At 43.3% G+C, this 26,715-nt stretch overlaps 1 protein-coding gene across 1 annotated transcript in view; it reads right to left on the bottom strand.

The window, feature by feature from the left end:
• Positions 1-26,715, bottom strand: part of srrm3 (serine/arginine repetitive matrix 3) — a 632,220-nt gene that overhangs the window by 259,874 nt on the left and 345,631 nt on the right. The window contains exon 5 of the mRNA XM_068007973.1: positions 311-591. Coding sequence (XP_067864074.1) covers positions 311-561 — 251 coding nt within the window. The 5' untranslated portion in view covers positions 562-591. The remainder of the gene's footprint in view (positions 1-310; positions 592-26,715) is intronic.

Raw genomic sequence — 26,715 nt, 5'->3', positions numbered from 1 at the left:
AGAGCAAATCTTGCATCTGGGGGATTTACTGTGGATTACCGGCAGAGTTACGTAAGGTTAGAATCATAGATTCATAGAATGGTTACAGCCATTCGGCCCGTCGTGGGTTTAATTCAGAAGTTATTTCGTATAGCAAGCTGTTTGGAAACTGCCACAAACTGTCATTTTTTTTATTAGTGTTGTCCAGGAAACAGGTCAGGAAAACGTCTTCCTGCCTTTAAATCACCTGAACACATTTTCTACACTAACTTAAATGGGATTCCCTTTCTTACAGACTTGTATGCAACATTAATACACCCAGCACACTCACCCCTGTTCTTCCATCATCTCCTGGAGCTCCATACATTTCAGCTCAACCCTTCTTTTTCGTTCGTGGTCCAGTATTTCTCGGTTGGCCTTTTTCACCACCAGCGCCGGTTCCATTTTCTTGGGCTCCTCCTCCTCGGGATTGTACTCCGCGCCACTGTCCTTCCTTTGCCGGGCTGCAGACACGTTCCGCTGGCCGCAGCCATTTGTACAACTCTCCCGGGGGGAGGCCAGACCATCGCCGTTATTGTGCATGATGATGACGGTCGAATCACCAATTCAACTCTGCAAGGGAAATAAGAGAGAGAAAAACAGGACTTCAGTCTGATTCAACCTGCAATCCACAATCAGATCATCCAAAGTGACAGGTTAATGGAAGAAGCGCCGGATTAAATCAGAGCCTTACAGGTGCAATAGTTTAAGAGTGTGGCGGCGATTTTAGCTTTACTTGAGCCTTTCCAGTGGGGCAGGAAATATCCACGGTCCTGAATTTTACAAAGCGTTTTACAAAGCGTGGTGTTGTCCACTGTACTGAATCCAGTAAGTGGCATACCGTGGATACGGTCGTACGGAACCAGTCCCAGCGCTAAATTAAAGATCAGCTACTCTATGGCAGGCATAGTGCCTGCAGTTCTGTGATTCCGCTGGTTCTTAACATGCATTACCGATTACAGTTTTAATAACTCCACTACTCCAGAAAGTATTTCCGTTCAGTCCCAAACTCCACTGGTCAAATATGTGGATGACTGTGCCCAGATCCGAATGCAACTGCTTTCTAACATTCGTTACAGCCACGCTCACCAAATATAACTGCCGCTAATCTAGAACATCTGTTACCATTCGCAGCCCCAAAATATAACCAGTCCGCTGCTCTATAACGTCCCAGTACAAATGTCCATAAAATGCATTACCATCCGAGGTGCTGAACACAGCAAGCCCGGCTGGCGTGTTGCTGTCCACGGTGCTGAAAATAGGAACGCTAGTGTTGAGTTGCTGTCCGCGGTGCTGAAGGCAGGAGCTCTCACCGCTATGTTGCTGTCCACACACTGAAAGAAAGGGTTCTCGCTGCTGTGTTGCTGTCCGCGGTTCTGAAAGCAGGAGCTCTCGCCGCTGTGTTTCTGTCCACGGTTCTGAAAGCAGGAGCTCTCGCTGCTGTGTTGCTGTCCACGGGTGCTGAAAGCAGGAGCTCTCGCTGCTGTGTTGCTATCCACGGGTGCTGAAAGCAGGAGCTCTCGCTGCTGTGTTGCTGTCCACGGGTGCTGAAAGCAGGAGCTCTCGCTGCTGTGTTGCTATCCACGGCTCTGATAAGACTTTGCTCACAAGGTGCAAGTTTCCAAGGAGCTGTAATATCCCGGTATCACCAGCTGGTGCTGTACAGGGTGCTGAGACTTGACTGTCTGCTCGCAATGATTAATGCCGATCGTCCGAGCGGTTCTGATGTTTCACTGATCCCTTCGGAAATCTGTCACTACAACCGTCGGCGGTGGTCAGATGGGACAGGCATAACCAAATACAGCCCCTAAACATGACAGTGTGTCCGTCTGTGGAGCTATCAAATGTCTCCAGCTCCCGATTTATGGCTGGAGAAATCTTAAAATGAGTCAGTTTAAAAACTGAAAAAAAGGTTTGCTTTGTCAGCTGTCCCACCTAACACAAAGCACCGACTGCCGCTAACACTTCACAAGTACAAGTACAGATATCCACAGTACAGTGCACGCTTGTCAACTCGCCTAACAGAAACCAGATCTAAATCCTCCTTACAACATAACAGCCAGTCCCAGCCTTGCGCTATAATTAGAAATGTAGCGTTGCCTTCATCCTCCGAGCCGGTCAACTTGAATGAGGAAAAAAACAGGAAACGAAATGTGTAACTCCTACATTAGCTAAAGGAGACATCCGTGCAGGAGTTCCGTGCAACTGACAGTCTACGCTTCGTTTTAAACAAATCTAGTTTTGAGACCTACCATCATACAAGCAGTAAGTCTAAATGGATTAAATCTCTAATGAACGCAGGAATAAATTCTCTTCAGACTAACTCGCCACTGTTAAAAAATGTTTTCAGAGAAAGCTTTACAGAGGTAGTGAATTTGATGAAGCAAATAAAAATCTGGAAGTAGATGACGTATTATTCCTACTTCTCTAGCTGACATGAAAATGTGACTTTCAGTCCTCAGGTTTACCCACATCGTTCGAAACAAAGGCTAAGGGTCAAAAATGCAATTACTTACCGCCGATATCCATTGTACCGCTACAGACCTCAAAGTAAAGGAAACTAATGAGTTTCTCACGTGGTTTGTCGCGTTTATTATCACCGCTGAATACGACGCCTGTCATCTACAGCAAGACATCTTTTAACTTTCTTCTATCTTTATAGTCATTTTATTTCTTATGACTGATTTGACAATCTCGTTGACACCGATACGCTGCTACTGACTGAGCGAGCGAAGCCTCAGTAAGCATAGTAGAATAAACAGGTTTTGATCAAATCCACGGAACGAGCACAGTAGCAAATCTGAATTTTAAAAGTCACTCGCTCTCGGCTGCTATTTGTCTGATTGATTCGGGTTAAAGATAGGTGCTCCTAATAACCATTGTCTGTCGAACAGTTCGCTGGAGATTTTTTCAATACAGTCCCACATCCAAACGTTACTAAAGATGTTTACTGAAATTAAACCTCCAAAGCAGTTATTGATCCTCTGCTAACGTCATAGGGAGGGAAAGATATTTTAATCTTCAGAGCTGCAACCAGCGTATGCTTTGGCGCCTAGCTCTTAGTGCTGCATATTCTTTAAGTCAGTTTTCTGCAACAGTATCATGTCTTAAGATGGGGACTTAACATTTCCCAACGCGAAAATATGATACAGAATTGGGGAGGGAACAGGTTCTCGAAAACGTCTTCATTCGGGAAATCAGCTCATTGTGCATTCATTTCACTGCATATACCGCCACAATTCTCAAATGTAGGGCATGGAGGTCGCAGCGTTACTTGTAACAGCCCCTATTACAGGTAACTGTGCTCAGTTTCCCCGCACGTCAGCTCAAGGAAAACATTCGTATAGCATTTCAATAATGATTTTCGGCTCACTGTAAATTATTGATAGGAAAGAAGAGGGAGGGTGTGACACCTTTCATCACTGGAACAAGATCAAGTGGGCACACCCATCTCTACAATGGTTCTCATGCATTTTAGATGAGACACATCATTAAAAGTTGAAGCAAATAAACCGGATTCTGTGTGAATTGCATTGTACTAATAGAACATAGAACACTCTCATAGAAACGGACTAAACTTAAAACACTGCTGCAGTCCCCTCCATCTCTGCTGAGTTCCAATTCGAACAGTATAAAGTGGAATTCTAGTTGAGAAACACCATCGCCTCGTCCCCATAAATAAATACGCATGCATATTTTTCAGCAATATTCTACTGCAGGATAACAGCGCAAAATAGTTCTTCATTTTTTGTAGCAAAAATGGTAAGTAGAAATATTACCTTAGAACCACATGTATCTGAATACATCAGTAGTAATAGGTTAAAGTAAAAGGTGCATTGAAATTGACAGGTAACCACACATAAGCAAACCATAAAAGTCAATGCTTTTTAAGCACATTCTTGAATACGTTAAAATCTTGATGTTAGGGACACTAATACATAGTGCCAGAGCAGTTCAATCCCACACACCACTGCCGCAAGGCACCAAGCAGATGCCAGATGTCTCCCTCCACAGGATAAAGGGAGATTAGATTAAGAGTCTCCACCGTGTTGCTCTTGTGCACCTCCTGGTGGACACTCAGCAGCCTACTGTCCTCAGAGCCGGCTATCTGTTTCCTCACTACAGGGGATGTAGGGCTGGAGCATCAGTTGAAGGGAGAAAATCAACAAAACAGCATGCACATTCTCATAATATGGCATGCAGCCCCATGTAAACACATTTAAAAATGTATTTCAGGGTGAACTTATGCTCATATCCTTGTTTTTAAATCCCTTCATAGCCATGCCTAACCCTTTCTGTGACAACCTTCCCATCTCCTCACAAACTCTCCATTCCTCCATCATTTGTGCATCCCCTCCTCTCTTCACCCCAACAATAGCGACCATGCCTTCTGCAATCTAGTCACGCCGCTTTTGGAATTCCCTTCCTAAACCACTCCACCTCCCTCTTCTTTGGCTCGGCATCTATTTTCATCTGATTATGCCTCTTCAAAGCTCCATGGGTCATTATTCTATGTTTAAAGGCACTATCTAAATGAAAGTTGTTTGTTGTTATAACAGAGAGAATTCCAACGCTTCAGGAAGGAGCAGTTTTTCAATTTTGACCAATATTAACATTGAACAATCCCAGGTCAAATATAGCACAGGCTAAATTAGGGTAAATTCCACTCTAGACTATCCTAAACTACAGAAGATCTCTGAATGCACTACTGGGACATTTTACTTTTAATGGTACCAGTGGGACATTTTACCAGCCATACTTGAGGGCTTTAAGTAAGGTTGAAAATGTAATGCTGGGTTATGATTTATGCTATGGACTCATGCCCACTGTAAATTAGGCAAGGCAGCCTAAGTTGACTTCATTTGATGCTCTTGTAGCTAGAAGGCAAGGGAGACTTTTGTCCATATTTTAATGGAGACGCTAAGCCATTTATATTAAATCGGTTAACACCTCTTAAAGTAGCAGACATGAGAATTTTATAAGAACATGTTCAGCTCTTGTATGCTGATATTCAAAGAGCTCAGTTTAAAGGCACAAGATACAATTCAACACCATTAATATATAAAACGAGAAAACTAAGCTCAACTATTTGGAAGCAAGGGACAGGTGTCAATCCACTTTACTGAAAAACTGCACTCACTTTATCTTTAACATGGCTATTCAGATTCTCAAGAGTTGAAAGATCATCAAATGCTGAAAAATTGCTCAATTGTGTCTATCTGCCGAAGAGGCCTATACACCAAGCTTTGTCATTGGAGAACAGCTTTTCTAAAGCTGATTGACTCAAAGATTGTGGAGAGCCAGTGGAACAAATGCAACCACATGGCGTTATCTCTGAAAGTAGTTTGAGTTCCAGCCTAGTCTATCAGCAGGTGGCCTGCAGAATCATATCTCTAATAATCAAGTTTCACCTGACTAACGCAAAGCGAGTGACAAGTTACTCAAGAGACACACTCTTGAATGGCTTCTCCCATTCCTTCAATGTTTGGTTCCATCTATTATGCAGCTTTAGTTGATATTTTAAAACGAATGTTATGTACAGATTGTATCTGAAATTCCACTGACTTGCAACCAAACAAGAACTTACACTATATTGTGTTGATTAAAATGCTACAATAATGGGGAGCTAGATGATGCAATGAGTTGGAACAATATTGCTTGGGCTTGTCCATCCCTGATTCTCTCTGCTAGCTGCAAGAATTCTAAACAAACTGTGTTTGGGCATTCTCAATCCTGCTCTTTGAGCATGAGTTCCCATCACATTCTGCTATTAATCTGGCACTGTTGGCACCAAACTGCCAGTTTCATTCATGCTGTTGCTACAGTACACTTCTGCAGGTGTCAAACTGAAATTTTCAGCCCATTGGTGCCAAAAGCGGTATAAATATGTCAGTGCAGGCTGCCACTAGTGCAAGAGAGGTAGGTGGGTCTTGTCTTATTTGTGCTTTACACTAGTGGTTCTATTGCTTTTTAATTTAAAAAAAAATTGGAATTTTGGCAGTACAGCAGGCTGCTTTTCAAATTCTACCAACTGAAAAGAGTTGACTGATCTGTAAGATGGAGCAGACACTCAACTATCTGGGCTTGGACATGTCTTTCCAGTCATACTTCAGACACAGGATAGCCGGTGCAGGAAATTTTAAAAAAATCATACTGGTTTAGTTGGTGTGTGGCAAGTTTCTGGGGAACAGTAAAGGCAGTTTCACTCTGCATCGATTCTGTACAATACCTGACTAATCTGAGATGCCTGATACTGACAATAGATACAAAAAATGAGTGGTTCATTCCCAGCATTGACATTCCTCAACTAGCTGAGCACAAATTTTAAAATAAACTGTATTAATAGTAAAATGCTTTATTAACTTCCTATGTCTTTAATAATCATTGTGAAGCAGTTGTGTATCATTGATTACTAGCATTAATACTCGCAGCGATTTTTCTAACTGAAGCCAGAGTCTATCTTTACATCTTAAAGAATTTTCATTTCACTGCCAGTGACACAGACAATCTTGTCTGAAAATGAAGATCAAAGTCAAATCAAGTCTGACTAGTTCCATGTAAAATGTAATATATGAGCCTCCAGCCAAACTTCCTGAACTGGCTGTATAGTGACAGCGTGAACAGAGTGATTGGACCCCATTAACATTACAGGTGTACAAATTGCTATCACCATATTAAGATCTCAGCCATAAATCAATTTGAACATTTATAGAATGTTCTACAATACTAGATACAAATGTGCTCAGCAAATTCTGCTTCAGTGTTAGTTCGACATGAAGTCAAAAGAAATGGTTCAATCCTGCATGAAAATGTGGTGGCAATGTACAATTTTGGACTGTATCAGCGTATAAAGAGCTCCTCAACTTGACCTGAAGACCAGTGTGAATTGCTTCATTGAGCACGAGAAGAAGATGTAGTTTAGCATCTTTCTTGGTGACTTACAAAGACTTCAATTACCACCAACTGATTGATACATTCCATTGTCGAGAACAGAAATTGGCCAGCACAGCTAGCCTGATAAGCAGTTATGGGAAAGTGATATAGTTGACATTAGTGACCAGATAGTGAAACAAAGGTATGGTCAAGTGATTCACAAGGAGCTCCATGTCAATGTTAGAAACAGTAAGAAAAGACTTATATTTGAAAAAAATCGTTAGATTCCTGGAGAAGCAATTTCTAGACCATCCAATCCAAAATATATAATCCCACTTCCTTTGTGTCTCGCTGTATGTCATAATGGAGAATAGTTATAAACAACGACCTTGGATTCGCTGAATATTTACTGCTTGTAGTATGACAATGCACCATATTACACAGTTAAAATACCTGGGCCATTAAGAACCAAATTAGAGATGTTTGGAAATTATAGATAATGCTTTCATTATTTTGATGTTGCAACTTCTTGAAAACTGGATTAAATGGATGGCAAATTCTCTCAATAAAAAGCCGTAGTCATCTTGAGCCGGTTTCCCCTTTTAATGGAAACAAATATTTTGATTAGCTGTAACAGAACTGTGCACAATGGCAGCAAGTTTTGCAAAATAAACAGTGTGACAGTTAGTACCCCTTTAATGTAATTGTGAGGGAAGATTGGACAGGCTAATGGTACCTATTGCTGTAATATAATAAGGCATTCCTGGTTACCAGGTCTATAATCTCATATTGCTCTACCTTATAATTTATCTGACCATTAGATGCATGATACAAGTGCACACCTTAATGATAGCAGAACGGACATTTACCAAAGACAGCTGAGAATAGAATTTAGTCATTTATTTGTGTTAATATAAAGTTCACTAAACTTGACCCATGTAGACATGTTATTCCATTTATCAGTCTTGATTATAGACGAACACATATGCAGGAGTGAGGTGTTGTACAGTCAGTTCATTTCCGACTCTAGGTAAGAACCAATTGCATCAAACCAGTGATTGAAGTTGCCACATTAGTCTCCGAGAGTTTCTTGTTCAGTGAACTTACTTTTGTGTTTACCAAATCTTTCTCTACCAATTATACTGAATTGAATACTTAGTGCTCAGAAGCTGGGAGAATGAGCCCAAGTAAGAGACATTTGCTGACACAGTATAGCTTGGCAAGTAGATAAAGAAAAGTCCATCTGAATTTGAGGCATTTCTCAAGATAAATTAGTAGCAGTATCTTCTATTATGCTTCTAAATAATTCTGTTGTAAGTAAACTGGATAGCTTTGAGAACTGCTCATTCAAATCCAACTCATCAAGCAATTGTCAAAACATAACTAGATCTAAACATTTATGCATAGATGAGAATGTTTATTTATTGATCAGAACTGCTCTGTATACTAAGCAGTTGCAAAATCCTTTTTTTCTCACACCATATAAATTCAGGCAGCATGGAGCTACTTGATCTCAGCCACATTGTGTCAGTACTCGTCCTCAGGGCCTGGGAACTAAGGAGGGGGGAAATCAGCTGGGATTTCCTGGTCCTGATCCCTATCTAGTGAATCTTGATGGAAATTGTGTTTGAGTGGACATTAACTGAGGACAGGATCGGTTTTGATCGTGAGGTGCTAAATGGCGGAACACCCAACAGTTACCAATCTAGGGCTGTACATAAGGAACAGCCACATGGAGATTGATCAATACTCATAGAATACTTATACTCCAGTATAAGCCAACATATTTAAAAAAGGAAGGGAGAAAAAATGCAGAAGGAATGAGGAACAAATGTCTGAATAATGTAGCTATGATCTCTTAATCAAGCAACTGCAAGTAGCAGCGCCATTACCAACATTACAGCACTGCAATTGCCACTTCAGGTACATCTCCGACACCCACCTGCCCATGCCTTCCAGGAAGTCCGACGCCTGCTTGAAAATTGTGGGGGTAGGAAGTTGCCCTGAGCAAGGGAGCCGATCTCCAAATGTTAAAAAGAAATGCTGGTGGTCTTCAGGGATCCAGGCCACTTGGCTGGTCTGCACCCCAAATAGTGGGGCCTAGATACGCCTTTGTGGAGGCTTCCACTCACTCGCGTAATGGGCGCCACTTCAATGCGAGGTCCCAACTTAGGATCAGGAGGGTAATTTGCAGCTTGGGGAATGTCTACCTCTGACCCCACCCCCTGCCCTTCACTTCCCTTTAAGGGGCAAATGGAAGTTCCCCTCCTCACAAGGAAACTCCCATAAATAGTGAACACCTGGCATAACTGGGTCTCTGTCATTTTCCTGGGATGTGTCATTGGTCTTATTTATAACGTGAGTTATCTTTCTCTTGGAAAATCAGGGTCCATATATTTAACAACAAAGCTAGCAAATAGTTAAATTGGATAATGGCACACATATATAATAAAAAAAAATCGCTGGAACTTTCAACTTTGGCAGGAGCATAAAACGGGCGGTATCAGATTCAAGCTGCCCATTGAAGTCAATGGGAAGGAAAATCAGGCGGTGAGTCTAAAGGGCGACTGATCCGATAATGCCCCCCAATGAAGTTGAAAGTTCCACCATATATTTAAAAATGTTGGTTAAAAATCTTTGACTTTTTCAGTGTGTAATTCCTCTAAGTTGTATTCCGACCTATGACACAATACATTCCATACTTGGTCGTCCCCAACACCTATTAAAAAAATTGCCTCGAGTGATTTATGTAAACTCTCAAAATGAAGGGGTTAGGCTATGTTGCTCAAAATCACAACAACAACAACTTACATTTATATAACACCTTTAATGTAATAACACGTCCCAGGAGCACTATCAATGAAAATCTGACACCTAAATCGGTGTGCAAGGGACTGTGTGCCTTGCTCTGGTTTTACTGCAATCTGTCCCCAGTTGAAGATGCTCAGCACACCCAAGGATCATCACAAATTGTTGCAGCTAAACAATTTGTTGAATTAAGTACCGACGAACGCAGTGCTCTACCACAGCTGGACAGTCCATATCCTTTTCTAAGACATTTATGACCCTTTAGTTCATCAATTCCCCTCATATTTTCTGAACAGCTGCTACATCGAGCTGTTACTCTATACAATCAAATCCAACTAGTAATGCCCTTTTCCAACATGTTAGTAAATACACTGAGACAGATATCTGACGGTTTCAGTTTTAGATTCTGAAAGGATTCTTCTCTGGCAAACAATTAGATTGTACAACAGATTTGACTCAAGTATCAATCAGGGTCTAGCAGTAAACTCTAATAAAGCAGCTCTTTCTATCTTAATCCCATCTTTACATGTGCCTGCTCACAAAGGGTCTTAGAGCTTCTGTTTAGCAATAAATTGAGTTTTTGTCAACCTAATAGCACTGTGGATTTAGACTGAATTAATGCAAATTTGCAGTGGTGTTATACAGGGGAGCGATACGCCTATACAGAGTGCCAGTAATAACTACGAGTTGCAGCAACAGTCATTGTACTAAGATTTAATTGTATGAGTCTCGGTGAGTACTAAAGCAGAATCTTGAGATCATGGCACAAGTTAACAAACATAATAAATCTCATCCAATGAGTGCCAGAATTCTTTATTATCTCTCCCAGTTCTACGTTGTGAACAGCTGAAGAAGGCAGGTTTTATATTGAAAGTTGAAGCTTTGGAAGAAATATACTATTCCATTCTGGATTATGAAAACAATCTTTCACAACTTACCCTCTCAAAACCTTTCACAATCTTGAACATTTCTACTAGATCTCGCTTAATCTTTTCTGTTCCAGTTGAAAAGTCACAATTTTTAGATCCTTTCTTCATAACTTCATGGTATCATTCTGGTGAACCTTTGTTGTACCCTTTCCATGGCTATAATATCCTCTGTACAATGGAGAGTCCTGAACGCTATCTACCACCTAAATAATGTCTTGTCAAAATCAAACAGCACTTCCTTGCTTTTGTATTCAATGCCCCTATATATAAAATCCATGATTCAATTTGCCTTTTTATTTAATTTTTTCCCTGCAATCCCATTTTTTATAGATCTATTTGTCTACGCCCCTTATTCTCTCTGTTACCCCATTCTAAGAATCTTACCATTTAGGGTACACTGCCTGTCACTATTCTTTATCCCAAAATGTACTACTTCACATTTCTCTCTATCAAACTGCATTTGCCACCTACCTTAGAATGATACCCAGACTTCAAAGGTTAAGTTACGAGGAGAGATTACACAAATTGGGGTTGTATTCTCTAGAGTTTAGAAGGTTAAGGGGTGATCTGATCGAAGTTTATAAGATATTAAGGGGAACAGATAGGGTGGATAGAGAGAAACTATTTCCGCTGGTTGGGGATTCTAGGAGTAGGGGGCACAGTCTAAAAATTAGAGCCAGACCTTTCAGGAGTGAGATTAGAAAACGTTTCTACACACAAAGGGTGGTAGAAGTTTGGAACTCTCTTCTGCAAACGGCAATTGATACTAGCTCAATTGCTAAATTTGAATCTGAGATAGATAGCTTTTTGGCAACCAAAGGTATTAAGGGATATGGGCCAAAGGCAGGTATATGGAGTTAGATCACAGATCAGCCATGATCTTATCAAATGGCGGAGCAGACACGAGGGGCTGAATGGCCTACTCCTGTTCCTATATTCCTATGACCACTTTTTTAACCTGTCTTTGTCCTCCTGCAACCTCTTGCCTTTTTCTACACAGTTTGACCCTAATCTTATGTCAGCAAACTTCAACAAAGGAACAGGAGTAGGGTATTCAGCCCCTCATGGCTGATCTGTATCTTAACTCCACTTACCCGCCTTGGTTCCATATCACTTAATACCCTTATCTAACAAAAATCTATCTCAGTTTTGAAATTTTCCTAGCATCTTGATCTAGCACCTGGCACCTTGAATTGAACTAGCACCAACAGCTTTTTGGATGAAAAGTGTTTCAGATTTCCACTACCCTTTGTGTGAAGAAGTGCTTTCTGACATCACCTCTGAACAGCCTAGCTCTAATTTTAAGGTTATGCCCATTTGTCCTGGACTCCTTCCATCAGAGGAAATAGTTTCTCTCTACCTGTCTTATCAAATCCTTTAATCATCTTAAACACCTCAATTAGATCACCCCTAATCTTCTATACTCAAGGGAATGCAAGACTAGTCTGTGCAACCTGTTCTCATAATTTAACTCTTTTTGACGCGGTATGATTCTGGTCATTCTACGCTGCATCCCCTCCAGGGCCAATATATCCTTCCTGAAATAGGCTCTCTGGAGTCCTTAATATGGGATGAAATCTGTCAATACTTCAAAAAGCAGAACCTTCCTTTAAATATTTCCCCAGCACACCTTTGTTAGAAATACTCTAGGCAGTTGGCAGTAATTTTGTGCAAAACTAATTTCGCTGAGACATATTTGATTCAGCATGTAAGCTGTAGCATCGATTGCCTGAGGAGAGGTGAGGAATTTCCCATTTTTTTCTTCCCTTATTGGTCCTGGCTTTTAAAAATTTTTTCTTTACTTCTCCCAGAAGTTTATATTGCTGCGGAGGAGGGGGGGCGGGGGGGAGGAAGTGTTTGGTCATGATGTTCCAGCCATCATGAGTGTGGGTCAGGCTTGATGGACTAGCTGGTCCTTTCCTGCCCGTCAGATTCGTAAGTTTGTACAAACAGGTACCATACTATAGGAGCAGATCAGATTGCGCAGTGTAGACAAAGGAGGTTTAAAATGCACTACACAATGCATGGCTTAATGCAAACTCAATGCGCACAGGTAGTGTTATCAGAAACTGATTGTTACGCTGGAGACTGCCTGCAGGTAGATAGGATGTGGAGATGCCGGTGTAGATAGGATTAAGGTACAGACCAGCTAGGACTTAACTGAATGGTGGAACAGGTTCGAGGGGCTGAATAGCCTATTCTTGTTCCTATGCTGCATGTTGTTAATCCAGTAGTTTAATTGCAGTAAAGTTTAAATTCACTGGGACTTGCACCTGGGCAAATATAGCAACATTTAATTGACAGCAAAAATATCCCAATACACAGTATGCAGCCAATACATTTGTTGAGTAAATCCATATCTCATATATATGGAATATGGAGTTTATTCCACATATGTGTGAAAACATTCTGAGCAAGGCAGTTTCAGCACAGATTAAAAACAGAACATTATACAGTGAGATTCCAAATATGATTTTTATTCCACTCCTGAAGCAGATCTATACAACTCAATTGTGAATTTGTTGCTTGTGAATTATGAGATTGGCTTCAGCCCTATAATAAATGTTGTCTTCAAAACTCAGGGAGCATTTTCTGATTAGGTCAAAACAGCTAGTTTATAACAGGGGCTGCAATGGTATGGAAGAAACATAAGACAGGGATTGTAGAACAGGAGCACAGAATGAATTGGCCATGTATTGTTGGAAAGAAATAGAACTAGAAAATAGGCAGTCAGCATTGTTGAGCTCACCAAGGACAGCTGGTTGGAAGAGGTGACAGAGTTTACTAAATATCTCCCCTTTTTGGTAAGGGATCATTCAGGAATCATGATGTAAGAATTTAATTCAACAGCAGTACAGTGTGGTGCTTGTAATGTTTGTGGATAAATAATAGGAGGTTAAGGTTTGTAATTTGATCCTCTGCAAAGTTTAATGAAAAGCACAAGACTATTCCTTTGGGGGTGTTCTACCATTTGCATGCTGAATAGTGGTATTCAATAAAATCCCTATAACTAGATGCTGTTTACACAATTCAGCAGTTCAATAAAACCCATATTTAACAGGAAAATTCTTACAAACGATCAGAAAACTGTACTTTAACAGATCTGCAAAAAGCTGAATGAATAGGACTTCAGATTCTCAAAAATACAATTTTACAATACGTTAGCTGCTAGTAAGAGGATATTATATAGAAAATGAAATGCTTGTTTATGCTGAATGCTTACAATTCATTCCCTGTATATTCAATAAAAGACAGAAGGTTTATAGCTGCATTTTTGACTGTGGCTGTTGCACATCCTTTGCGAATGCTGCATCCGATGCATTTTTGGATTAGCAGAGGGTAAGTATTTTAAACAAAAGCAACTTAATCTCTTCTGCACATACCTCACCCAACACTGCTGATTAGGATTTGCAAAAGCAGATTACTTATAGCTGGCAGAATTGTTTGAGCAGATTTCGCATAACTTTCCATCATTTTGCGATGACCCAAATAAATACCAGATAACAGGATCCTTAACTTCTTCCATATAGAACAGCAACATGGTTATGTGGGGAGTGCAACTAATTGGATAGCTCTTTCAAAGAGCCATCACAGGCACGATGGGCCGAATGGCCTCCTTCTGTGCTGTAACATACTATGATACTATGATATGTATATAGAACAGGGAGTTCCAGGATTTTGACCCAGCCACGATGAAGGAACGGCGCCGATATATGTCCAAGTCGGGTTGGTGTGTGACTCAGGGGGAAGCTTGGAGATGATGGTGTTCCCATGTACCTGGTAAGTAATGTAATCTTTCACCTTGAAACTGTCAGGTGATGCATTGCTTCAGTAAATTTTCAGTATGACAGATGATTGCTGCCGTGCTAAGGCTGCAGTAGGACCAATGGTAAACATTAAAAACTGCACTCTATAAAGTTTAAAGAAAAACAGAAGCTTACTGTCAAAACAGTTTGAGGATTTGCCATCATTCTTTTTCATTTAATCTTGGGATGTGGGTGACATTGGCAAGACAGTATTCATTGCCCATACCGAATTGCCCTGAGGGCATTAAGAGTCCATGACCTATTGTAGGCCAGACCAAGTGGGATTGATAAATTCCCTTCTCTGAAGGACATTAGAGTACCAGTTGGGATTTTTAAACAATCCAGCAGATTTCATGCTGCCAGCCACAAGTTACCTGATTAACTAAATTCAATTTCACTGGGATTTGAACTCGCCACCTCTGGGTTGCTAGTCCAGTACCATAACCACTAGAATACCATCATATATATAATGGAAAACTGTCACAGAATTTCTAAATGAAGAATCCTCATATAAATCCATTGCTATTGCTGATGTTCTCAATCAGTGAAGTTTTAAGGTTCATGCAATTAGGGTTCACTGTACAAAGCTACATTTCTGCACTGGTTAAAAAGTAAACAGGAAGTTTGAAAATCTGGAATGAAGTCAGAAAATGCTAGAAATGCACAGTATCGGAAAAAGGAAAATAGGTTAGTATGTTGGGCAACTATTCTGAAGAAGGGTTACCATCAATCAAAACAGGATTTTCTCTTTCAAAACGCTGCCTGACCTGCTGTGCATTTTCTGTTTTCATTTTACAATTCAGTACACTTTGCCTCTGCAATGCTAAGATTCAAATAGTTGCATATAACAACTTGCATTTATACTTTGCCTTTAACATAGCAAAATGTCCCAAGGTGCTTCACAGAGGCGTAATCAGACACAAATGGACACCAAGTCAAAAAGGAGATATTAGGAGGGATGACCAAAAGCTTGGTCAAATAAATAGGCTTTGAGTTACAGACCACAGATTTTATAAGCGGTGCTGAAAATGGCAACATTTCTTCAGACTTGCTTCAAATTGTTAGCAATTCATGGCTCTACAGACATAAAAGGCAGTGTTATTTTTGATGATCTGTCTTTACTGAATAAATAGTGTCAGTTGAGGCTCCAGCATTAACTGTATACGAATGAGCAAAAAAAAACACATAAGAAAGATGAAAGAACACTAGAGAATTTCCAGCTTCTTCACCATCTATTCTGTGCAGACGTCCTTGACTCCAAAAAGAAGGTTGACGGCATCAAAGTGAAGATGATTTCAAGAACTTGTTGCTGTTTAAAAGAAAATTATGAAGGCATTGGATGTTAAAAGACTTTTCTTCTTTAATTACATTCCTCTGCGTACAGGTTCAAATCTCAGCGGGGACAAAAAGTTCTACTAAGCAGTAGAGCGGTAAGTACTACTTTGCTTCACGTCAGTCTGTAACAGGTGGCATGTTATGTTGGTGCACCAGAAAAGACTGGGATAACATTTGATACTTTTTATAATATACCCCCCTCTTAATGCGCTTCTATTGACTAACTAGAAACTGCAGTGAGAATCCATCTTGTTCCTGCAAAGGCAACATTTATTTGCATACTGGGTCCTGTCGCTTTTTACAGGAGAACAAAATGTTGCATCCATATCCAAATTTCCAGCTCAAAAATAAATACTTTAAAAAACACCAAGCCATACTAAAATACACAGGGGCCCAACAATTGCTCACCAGACAACGGGGTACCTCAATGGCGTCCTCTGTCTCTGATGGCGAATCGCAGGAGCAAGTTCCCGCATTTGCACATGCGCAGTAAAACCCGGAAATCGTGAACTTGCTCCTATTGGTTCGCTGGCGATTTGCTAGCTGAGAATTAAAGGGGAATTGCACGCTACAATCATTGAAATCGCTAAAAAATCATAAACTTGCCCATCTGGAACGTAACTACTTACGCCACCAAAAGGTACGCTGAAAATTACCAGGTCTACACTACTTTTTAAAAGCGCGATGACTCTTAATGACTGCCAAACAACTAAAAATTAAATTTTAAAAATGTGGAGTTTTATATTACTCCTTATTGTAATATGTTTCGGTCATTAAAAAAAATTTTAACAATTAAAAAGTTAAAAAATTTGTTTCTTACTTCTCACTTCTGTCTCTAATTAAATTTAATTTTTTCTTTGGCTTTTTATAATAAAAATTAAATTTTTTATTTACAATGACGTGCTGTACTTTAAATGAATGAACTTTGCTTGCCTGCTTGTGAGTGTGATTTCTCTTCCTGACAGATTTTGTGGGCGTGTCTTCCAATCTCTCAGACATTTCCTAGGCAAATCAGCCCAGGCTGTTCAGAGGCTGGGTTGGTGTAGCACATTTTTTGAAAACTTCCAAATCACGCAAGTCTACACCACGGATCCGTAGTAAGTAAATTCGAACATTTAATTTGCAGGAGCTCCTGCGATTGTTGCCGGCTCATTATGTGCATGAAAATAAAATCAACATTAACAGAGTGTTTTTGGGCAGTTGAAGGAACACTATAGCAGGCAGTGTAAATTATTTGTTAATAATCTATTACTAGATCAATTTAATAGACAATAATCAGGATTATAATCTTTTACTTTTTGCAGAGGTAGATGCCTGTTCAAATGATTGTTTTCCATAATTTGCTCCCCCACCACCGCCCCCCCACCCCTTACAGGGATACAGGAGCCCTGTGGTACCTTTCTCCAATGCCCACTTTTCATGTGTGAACCCGGGCAGTGAGCACCATCAGGCTATTCCACTGTGCAAAGCGTGTCATCAGAGACCAGTTTTGATCGGACACATGCGCATTCCAGCAGCCGTCACTGGATTACAATCAGAAGCAGGCTCCCAGACAGATCTCCCCTGCCCAGGGCACTGTGTCCACTTGTAGCGCCTCTTCCATTGATATTGGCAGTGTTCCACGACAGAGATAGCAATAGGACCATGAAGAAGGAACCTGCAAGATGTGCACTGCAGGAGAAGTTGCCAGTACAAGGGGACCTAGGTTAAAAAAAACATTAAAAGCTTTTTGCTTTTGGATTTTTCATATGCATATCTGGTAGACAGTGCTGAAGACTATAAGTCCATATGATACAAAACAGATTATACATTTTGGAGTCACTCATTTGGATGTATGCTGATTTAATATGAGTGGTAGCTTATGTCACATATGCTAAATGATTGTGATTATTTGCCAATCTCGTGAAGGAACATAGGAAACATAGGAACAGGACTAGGCCATTCAGCCCCTCGAGCCTGTTCCGTCATTAAATTAGATCATGTCCGATCTGTATCTTAACTCCATCTACCCGCCTTGGCTCCATAGCCCTTAATACCCTTGCCTAACAAAAATCTATCAATCTCAGTTTTGAAATTTTAAATTGACCTAGCCTTAACAGCTTTTTTGGGGGGAAGAGAGGTCCAGATTTCCACTACCCTTTGTGTGAAAGTGCTTTCTGACATCACCCCTGAACAGCCTAGCTCTAATTTTAAGGTTATGCCCCTTTGTTCTGGACTCTCCCACCAGAGGAAATATTTTCTCTCTATCTACCCTATCAACTCCATTGATCATATTAAACACCTCAATTAGATCACCCCTTAATCTTCTATACTCGAGGGAATACAAGCCTAGTCTATGCAACCAGTCCTCATAATTTAACACTTTCAACCCTGGTATCGTTCTGGTGAATCTGTGCTACACCCCATCAAAGGCCAGTATTACCTTGCTGAGGTGCGGTGCCCAGAACTGAACACAGTACTCTAAACGGGGTCTAACCAGAGCTCTGTCCACCTGTGACATAACTTCCACCCCTTTGTATTGCAGCCCTCTTGAGATAAAGGCCAACATTCCATTAGCCTTTTCAAATTATTTTTTGTATCTATCCACTGGCTTTTAGTGATTTCTGTACTTGGACCCCTAAACCTCTCCGCTCATCCATAGTTCCCAGTTTCTGACCATTTAGAAAATACTCTCATCTATCTTTCTTAGGTCCAAAGTGGTGAACTCACACTTTCCCAATTTGAACTCCATCTGTCACAGTTTTGCCCACTCACTTTATCGATCAATGTCTCTTTGCAGCTTTCTGCTCCCATCTATACTATTTACTGTGCCACCTAACATAGTGCCACCACCAAACTTAGATAAACGGCTCTCTATTCCTTCATCAAAGTCATTTATAAATATAGTGAAAAGTTGAGGCCCCAGTACAGATCCCTGTGGACACCACGAGTCACATCCTGCCAATTTGAGTACATACTTCATTATCCCTACTCAATGGGGGAAAAATTCGATAGGGCACATTTTCGGGTGCGGATAGCGTGATCAGCTAGTCCCCGCACCCGATGGCCCCTACGCAGTCAGCACGTGAATTTCGAGCTGCCTGCTACTTACCATGAGGAAGCTGGAAATGGTGCTTGCTCAGCACACAGCATCGGCAGTCTGCATCTCTTAAAGGAGGGAGGGAAAGATGGCCGCAAGGATGGCAGGACCAGTGTGAGAGCGGGCCCCACGCTTCTCCGATGATGCACTGGAGGCCCTGGTGGAAGGGGTGAACGAAAGGAGGGCCAACATGCACCCGCACGGTGGCAGGAGACCCTCTAGACTACAGCTCCACTGGCATTGGCAGGCTATGGCCCAGGAAATGAATGCCAGGAGGATGGCACCACGCACATGGGTGCAGTGCCAAAAGAAGTTCAATGATTTGACATGAGTGGTCAAGGTGAGTGAATGCAAGTGGCAAGTGGCACATCCTACCAAATGCACCACTGCTCCATGAATCACAACCCCTGTCACCCACCCACCAACAAACACTGCCCATCCATACGCAATGCTGCAGTCGGCATGCTGCATCTCACCCGCACATGGTCCCATACTTGCAGGCACACAACCACCACACACAGGTCACACATATTAGCAGCTACTCAACCATGACTGGCACATCACCCTCACACCCTGCAGGATACTCAATGACACACTGTCCTCGGTCTTGCAGGAGAAGGTGGCGCCTAACAGCCGGCAGCAGGAGGGATCTGAGGGCGGACAGGGACGCTTACATGTCCTAACCACCTCACCACTGCCCCCCCCTCCCCCCACCAGAGGAGACAGTGCTTTGGATCATTGGGTAGGCTGTCGCTGCAGCCGTCACAACATGCCATGCTGGAGGTCGCAATGAAGGGGGTCTCTGCATATCTAATGCTCCTTCTCGTTTCCGATATCTCCCTCCTCCCATAACCTTTTCTGACTCACGTGCTGCACATGCTGTCAGCACACACGTCTCACTTGCTCCTCTCCCCACTCCACAACTCAACCTGTTTCCCTTTGTCATTGCAGATACCCAAGAACATGTGGTGGCACTGTACAAGGAGGAGGAGGAGGAAGAGGAGGAGGAGGAAGAGGAGGGGGACACTGAAGCCACAGCGTCACTTGATCTGACACTCACTTCCACCAGCTCAGAGACTGACTTTAGAGGCTGGTTTAGAGAAGGGATCTGCACGTGGTGAGACACCGGGCACAAGTGCGCAGGAGCCGGGGCAGGGGGGAACGGATACAATAGGTGCCAGCTTGCCGGAGGGTGAGGTTGCTCACTAGTTCTGCTGCAGGAGAGTCAGATGAGAACTTCGATGGGCCAGGCTCCAGAAGACGGCTGATAGGTATACACCACCAAATGCTTGGGGCACTGGAAAGCCTGCGCACAATGACAAGGGGCATGGAGGAGTCCAGCTCCAACTTGGCACCGGCCTTTGCGCAGAGCTTGGAGCCCATCCTTTCCAACATGGAACGGGTGGTCACCTCCATCAGCACACCTGTGGAACCCACCATGATACAGCGTCTGATGGCCGATGTCGCGGCTTCCATTGTAGCACAAACCGATGTCATCAAAGGTTTGCAAGCTATGGTTGCTGCTCAGACTGCTGCAATGGAAACTCAGACTGCTGCTATCGTGGCTCTGGGAACCACTGTAAAACGGGCTTCCAGGGCATCACCGCACTCCAGCAATCTGTTCTCCAGCTGATCACAAGGATTGGTGAGGCGCTGCCCTGGGAAAGTGGCAGTGGCGCCATGGCAGTCGAACCTGCTGTCCTCTTTCAGGACGACAGCATTCCCGCTCCCACCCCTGCTACTCCACCAGTGCCCCTTTTGTTGCCTCTCAGCCAGCCAGGCCAGAATGCTGCAGCCCATGCTGAGACGGTGCAGTCTGAAACTGGGCCCTCCCAGCCCAGAGCCGCTCAAGGTCGTCCTCCAAGGCCATCTGCACGCTCCTCCATTAAAGGCCAGCAGCCTCCCATCATCCATGCTCCAGCCACTGGGGAATCACCTCCTAGGAGCACTGGGATAGGTAAAGGCACACGAACAAAAGGCACTAAGGGAATGCACAAGGGTGAATAGATCTGTTCTGTTTTTATAATTTCATTTATTCATTGATAAATGTGACTTTGAATTTGCATTTGGTGGTAGTTTTTATTTGTGTAATGAGCTGAGGGGCAAACCAATATGCAATCAGATGGAGGGCGATTTGATTGTCTTCTGGGAGCGGAAAGGTGGAAAGTGTACGACTGTGGTGAGTTGGGGGATGTAGTTGACATTATTGATAGCGGGCACGGATCAGGCGAGCATGCAAAGCCCATGCAGACAAGGCGTGTGGTCCCTGTTACACCCTTACGTCTTCATCTACTTCCTCTTCTGGCTCCACCTCCTCCATCTCTGGCTCAGGGTCTTCTCCGATCATTGGTGGCAAAGGCTGGTCCCTCATGGTGGCGAGGTTTGTGCAGCATGCAGCAGACCACCACGAATCTGCCCACCCGCTCAGCGGAGTACTGCAGGGCTCCTCCAGACCTGTCCAGGTAGCGGAAGCGTTGTTTGAGGAGGCCTATGGTGTGCTCCACAATGTTGCATGTGGCAGCATGGCTCTCATTGTAGGCCTGCTGTGCACATGTGCGTGGGTTCCTGACCGGTGTCATGAGCCACGGCATGAGGGGATAGCCCTTGTCGCCCAGTAGCCAGTCTTTGACGTGCCGAGGCGGGTGAAAGATTTTTTTTTAATTAGTTCGTGGGATGTGGGCGTCGCTGGCGAGGCCGGCATTTATTGCCCATCCCTAATTGCCCTTGAGAAGGTGGTTGTGAGCCGCCTTCTTGAACCGCTGCAGTACGTGTGGTGAAGGTTCTCCCACAGTGCTGTTAGGGAGTTCCAGGATTTTGACCCAGTGACGATGAAGGAACGGCAATATATTTCCAAGTCAGGATGGTGTGTGACTTGGAGGGGAACGTGCAGGTGGTGTTGTTCCCATGTACCTGCTGCTCTTGTCCTTCTAGGTGGTAGAGGTCGAGGGTTTGGGAGGTGCTGTCGAAGAAGCCTTGGCGAGTTGCTGCAGTGCATCCTGTGGATGGTACACACTGCAGTCACAGTGCGCTGGTGGTGAAGGGAGTGAATGTTTAGGGTGGTGGATGGGGTGCCAATCAAGCGGGCTGCTTTGTCCTGGATGGTGTCGAGCTTCTTGAGTGTTGTTGGAGCTGCACTTAACCAAGCAAGTGGAGAGTATTCCATCACACTCCTGACTTGTGCCTTGGAGGTGGTGGAAAGGCTTTGGGGAGTCAGGAGGTGAGTCACTCACCGCAGAATACCCAGCTTCTGTCCTGCTCTTGTAGCCACAGTATTTATATGGCTGGTCCAGTTAAGTTTATGGTCAATGGTGACCCCAAGGATGTTGATGGTGGGGCATTCGGCGATGGTAATGCTGTTGAATGTCAAGGGGAGGTGTTAGGCTCTCTCTTGTTGGAGATGGTCATTGCCTGGCACTTGTCTGGCACGAATGTTACTTGCCACTTATCAGCTCAAGCCTGGATGTTGTCCAGGTCTTGCTGCATGCGGGCTCGGACTGCTTCATTATTTGAGGGGTTGCAAATGGAACTGAACACTGTGCAATCATCAGCGAACATCCCCATTTCTGACCTTATGATGGTGGGAAGGTCATTGATGAAGCAGCTGAAGATGATTGGGCCTAGGACACTGTCCAGAAAGATAGCTGGCACGTTATACTGGCGCATGACGAAGGCTTCGTGATTGCTCCCAGGGCAGCGGGCATCGACCTCCATGATTTGATGCATGTGGTCGCACACCAGCTGCACGTTCAGGGAGTGGAAGTCCTTTCGGTTGACGAAGACGGCCGTGTTGATATGCGGGGCATGCAGGGCAATGTGCGAGCAGTCAATGGCACCCTGCAACCTGGGGAAGCCAGCAATGCAAGCAAACCCCCATGCTCGCTCGTTCTGCTTGTCTCTGTCAAGCAGGAAGGTGATGAACCTGTTCCTCATCTCGTACAGAGTGTCTGTGACCTCCCTTATGCAGCAGTGCACTGCATACTGCGAGATGTTGCACATGTTGCCAGCAGAGGCCTGAAATGATCCTGAGCTGTAGGAAGTCAGCGCCATGGGGACCTTCGCAGCCACAGGCAATGCTATCCTTGCCCTGTTCTGAGGCTGCAGTTGTGGCTGCACCAGTTGACGGATCTCGGTCACGGCTTCCTTGGTGAACCTCCTTGGTCATGTTGAGGTAAGAGAATTGGTCCCGGAAGACCCTCATTGGATACGGCCTCCTGCTCAATGCCCAGCGGGAGCCCTAGCAGACCGCCCCTGGTTGCCAGGAATGTTGTTCAACCACGGTTGTAACTTTCCAACCTGTAAGGCAGTACCTGCCAAACCACTCTCAAATGTAGTCTAGGAACTCTCAGTAAGTATAGGGAGCTTCAAAAAAACACTTCCTATTCCACCAGCAGCCAGACGCAATAATCCAGCAACTAACCTGTAAATCCTGCATGGTCCCTTTAAATAGCGCTGGTGGGGGGGTTCCTCTAGGCACTCTAATACATGTTCAGGTGTGCGTGGTTAATACTGTGAGTTGAGTTAAGCATTGAGGTCCAAAAAGGTGTCTATCACTTTAAATCAGCATTGCACACTGATGGCACGTATTTTCTCCCTACTTTACATGTTTCTGGCGTTCAGTATTTGCGCATGCGCTAATTCCAATACCAAGATGGCATCCAGTGCACGTCACGCTGGAAACATGCGTGCGCAGCCAAGACACCATCTTGGATGTTCGAGAGGCTGCGTAGCGCCGAAACAACGGGCGGTACACGGCCCAATTTAGCGCCCACTGACTCCTACTTCCTAACCAATTCCCTATCCAAACTAATAGGTTGCCTGCAATTTCATGTGCTCACATTTTTGTTGATGTGGAGATGCCGGTGATGGACTGGGGTTGACAATTGTAAACAATTTTACAACACCAAGTTATAGTCCAGCAATTTTATTTTAAATTCACAAGCTTTCGGAGACTTCCTCCTTCCTCAGGTAAATGTTTGTTAACAGTGTCTAATGAGAAACCTTGCCGAATGCCTTCTAGAAGTCCATATGAATAATATCCATAGATATTCCCTTATTTACCACGTTAGTTATCTCCTCAAAAAATTCAACTGGGTTCGTTAGACATGATTTACCCTTTACAAATCCATGCTGGCTCTCTCTGATCAGCTCATATTTGTCCAAATGCTCAGTCACTCTGTCCTTAATAACAGATTCTAGTAACTTCCCCACAACTGATGTTAGACTAATAGGCCTATAATATCTGAATTTATCTCTCCTACCCTTCTTAAATTGGAGTGACGTTGGCAGTTTTCCAATCCAAGGGGCCAATTCCTGAATTGAGAGAATTTTGGAAACATATCTTGTAATTCTTAAAACAAAAAATGTTACAAATTTAATTTTTCAGTAGCTTCTAACTTAGTGCTCAAGATCTCTCAATGTTGACTTTTAGATCAAGTTCTTGATAATTTACCGATGTAAAATGACTGTAAAGTGGCAATCTTTTTGACCCTCGCTGTGCACTACAGAACCCTCTGTGCTAGTGGATCAGTGGCAGCATGAATGCCTGAACAAGTGTAAAGTCCTGATACAAATGGTCACCTTTCTCCAATTGGTACATGCACTATTACTGTTTGTGCTTATCAGTGTAACTGTGGCTGGTAGCCAGTCATTTAAAGTAACAAAATGGCTTTGTCTACCCTGAGTCAGGAAATTTCCACTCAAAGCAACTTACGTAGATTGGCAGAAGAGTCTCGCCTTTATCTGTTCATGCACGCTAAGGCCTCTATTAATATAATAAGAGACAATTTTATCTGTTGAAGAAATGGCCTTTGGCATGGCGAGGAGGAATCATTTCAATCATGCTATGTTCACTGAATTATTGTCAATATAGCGAGATTAGCATTGCTATTCATCTTAATGTGCAAGGCCATTTATCAGCACATGGATTTCTCCCCCATTCTATTAATGGAGCTTCGACTACTGTGGAGAGATACAGACAATCCACTTGTAGAAAAAAGAATGTCTCTAGATCTTTATTGAACTATCCAGTGTAGGCAAAGTGCCATCTTTTAGATTCCAAACAAACACGCAAAGAAACTGGCAATAATCCAGTTAACTATTCTCAATCCCCTCATTACTGGGGAACGTGCAATCAAGCATCACCCAAATCCCTTACCCCACGAATAAGCTAACTGGATTCACATTTGATCGTTCAGCAATTTTATTCGGGTCGTAGTGTGATCCATTAATACACATGCCTTGTGTAACGTGATTTATGCAGTAGATCTGAATATTAGTTCTGGCGCTCGACCTATTTGTGACACTGACTCAAAGTAATTAAGTTTGAAGTCACTGTCTTTTTTATGAGGCCAGTGGAGAAATTTAGCTCATCAATAACATAAGCTGCAGCTGAGCTATAGTTCTCATTATCCTCGAAATGCATCAATATTTCAGAAGATGCACAATCATAACATTGGTAAACAGTCATCACTGCTTCAAATGCTCCTTTTCTTTGCACCTTGCAGCACACAAACAATCTGCAGCAGTGTTCCCCTCAAAATGGTGAAGCAGGGCACTCTCCATCTAACTCAAGAAAATGCTGTAAATATTCAGCAAATTATCCAGCTACGCTGCTTAGCTGACAGATGTCTCCCCTCCTGAAGTTTTATTTTGTCTGACGAAAATCAAAATGGCAGCGTGCCATCTCGAACCTCAGCAAAAATGACAGCGGTGAAATGTCTTGAGACGGCCTCACAGATTTTCACCAACTATGAGATAATTGTCTTTGTGTTTAATGAAAAAATCAGCAAGGCAGCAGCATAACGAGGAGCTTGAACAAAATAGCTGCAGGGGTTTATGGGAATTGTAGTGTCCCGCTTATATTTGCAATGCTGAATTTAATTAAGTTGAATTAAGCACATTATACACAGTATAATGCCTCCCACGCCAGTGCTTCTGACATGTCTTCCTTTCTCCTCAACCGAGGATTCCCCTCCACTGTAGTTGACAAGGCCTCGATTGTGTCCGTCCTATTTCCCGCACTTCTGCCCTCACCCCTTCCCCTCCCTCCCAGAACCATGATAGGGTCCCCCTTGTCCTCACCTTCCACCCCACCAGCCTCCACGTTCAACATATCATCCTCCGCCTTTTCCGTCACCTCCAGCGCGATCCCACCATCTCCTTTTTCAGCATTCCGAAGGGATCACTCCCTCCGCGATGCCCCAGTCCACTCTTCCAACACCCGGTCCCCTCCACACGGCACCTTCCCGTGCGAGCGCAGGAGCTGCAACACCTGCCCTTTCACCTCCTCCCTTCCCACCGTCCAGGGACTCAAACACTCCTTCCAGGTTAAACAATGGTTTACTTGTACTTCTTTCAATTTAGTATACTGTATTCGCTGCTCACAATGTGGTCTCCACTACACTGGGGAGACCAATTGAAGACTGGGTGATCGCTTTGCTGAACACCTCCACTCTGTCCATAAGCGTGACCCTGACCTGCCGGTCGCTCGCCATTTTAATTCCCCGACCCACTCCCACTCTGATCTCTCTGTCTCGGCCTCTTGTATTGTTCCAATGAAGCCCAATGGAAGCTCGAGGAACACCACCTCATCTTTCATTTAGGCACTTTACAACCTTCCGGACTCAACATTGATTTCAATAACTTCAGATCATAATCACTGCTCCCATTTTTTCAGACAGCAAGTGCTGGTAATGGTTCTGCTGCTGCCATTTACAGCTACTCCTGACCAATCTTTTGTTTCTTTACCTGTCCCATTACCACCCTCCTTGCCTTGCACCATCATCCCTTTTGTCATTTAATCACTCGTGCCCTCCACCCTATCACAGACCTTCCCTTTTGTTCTTTCCTCCCCTCCCCGCCCTCCCCC

This window comes from Heptranchias perlo, chromosome 28, assembly GCF_035084215.1.
Source record: "Heptranchias perlo isolate sHepPer1 chromosome 28, sHepPer1.hap1, whole genome shotgun sequence".
In the NCBI taxonomy this organism is placed as follows: Eukaryota; Metazoa; Chordata; class Chondrichthyes; order Hexanchiformes; family Hexanchidae; genus Heptranchias; species Heptranchias perlo.
The sequence above is the reverse complement of the archived record's forward strand: the minus strand, read 5'-3'. Positions and strand labels throughout refer to the sequence as shown.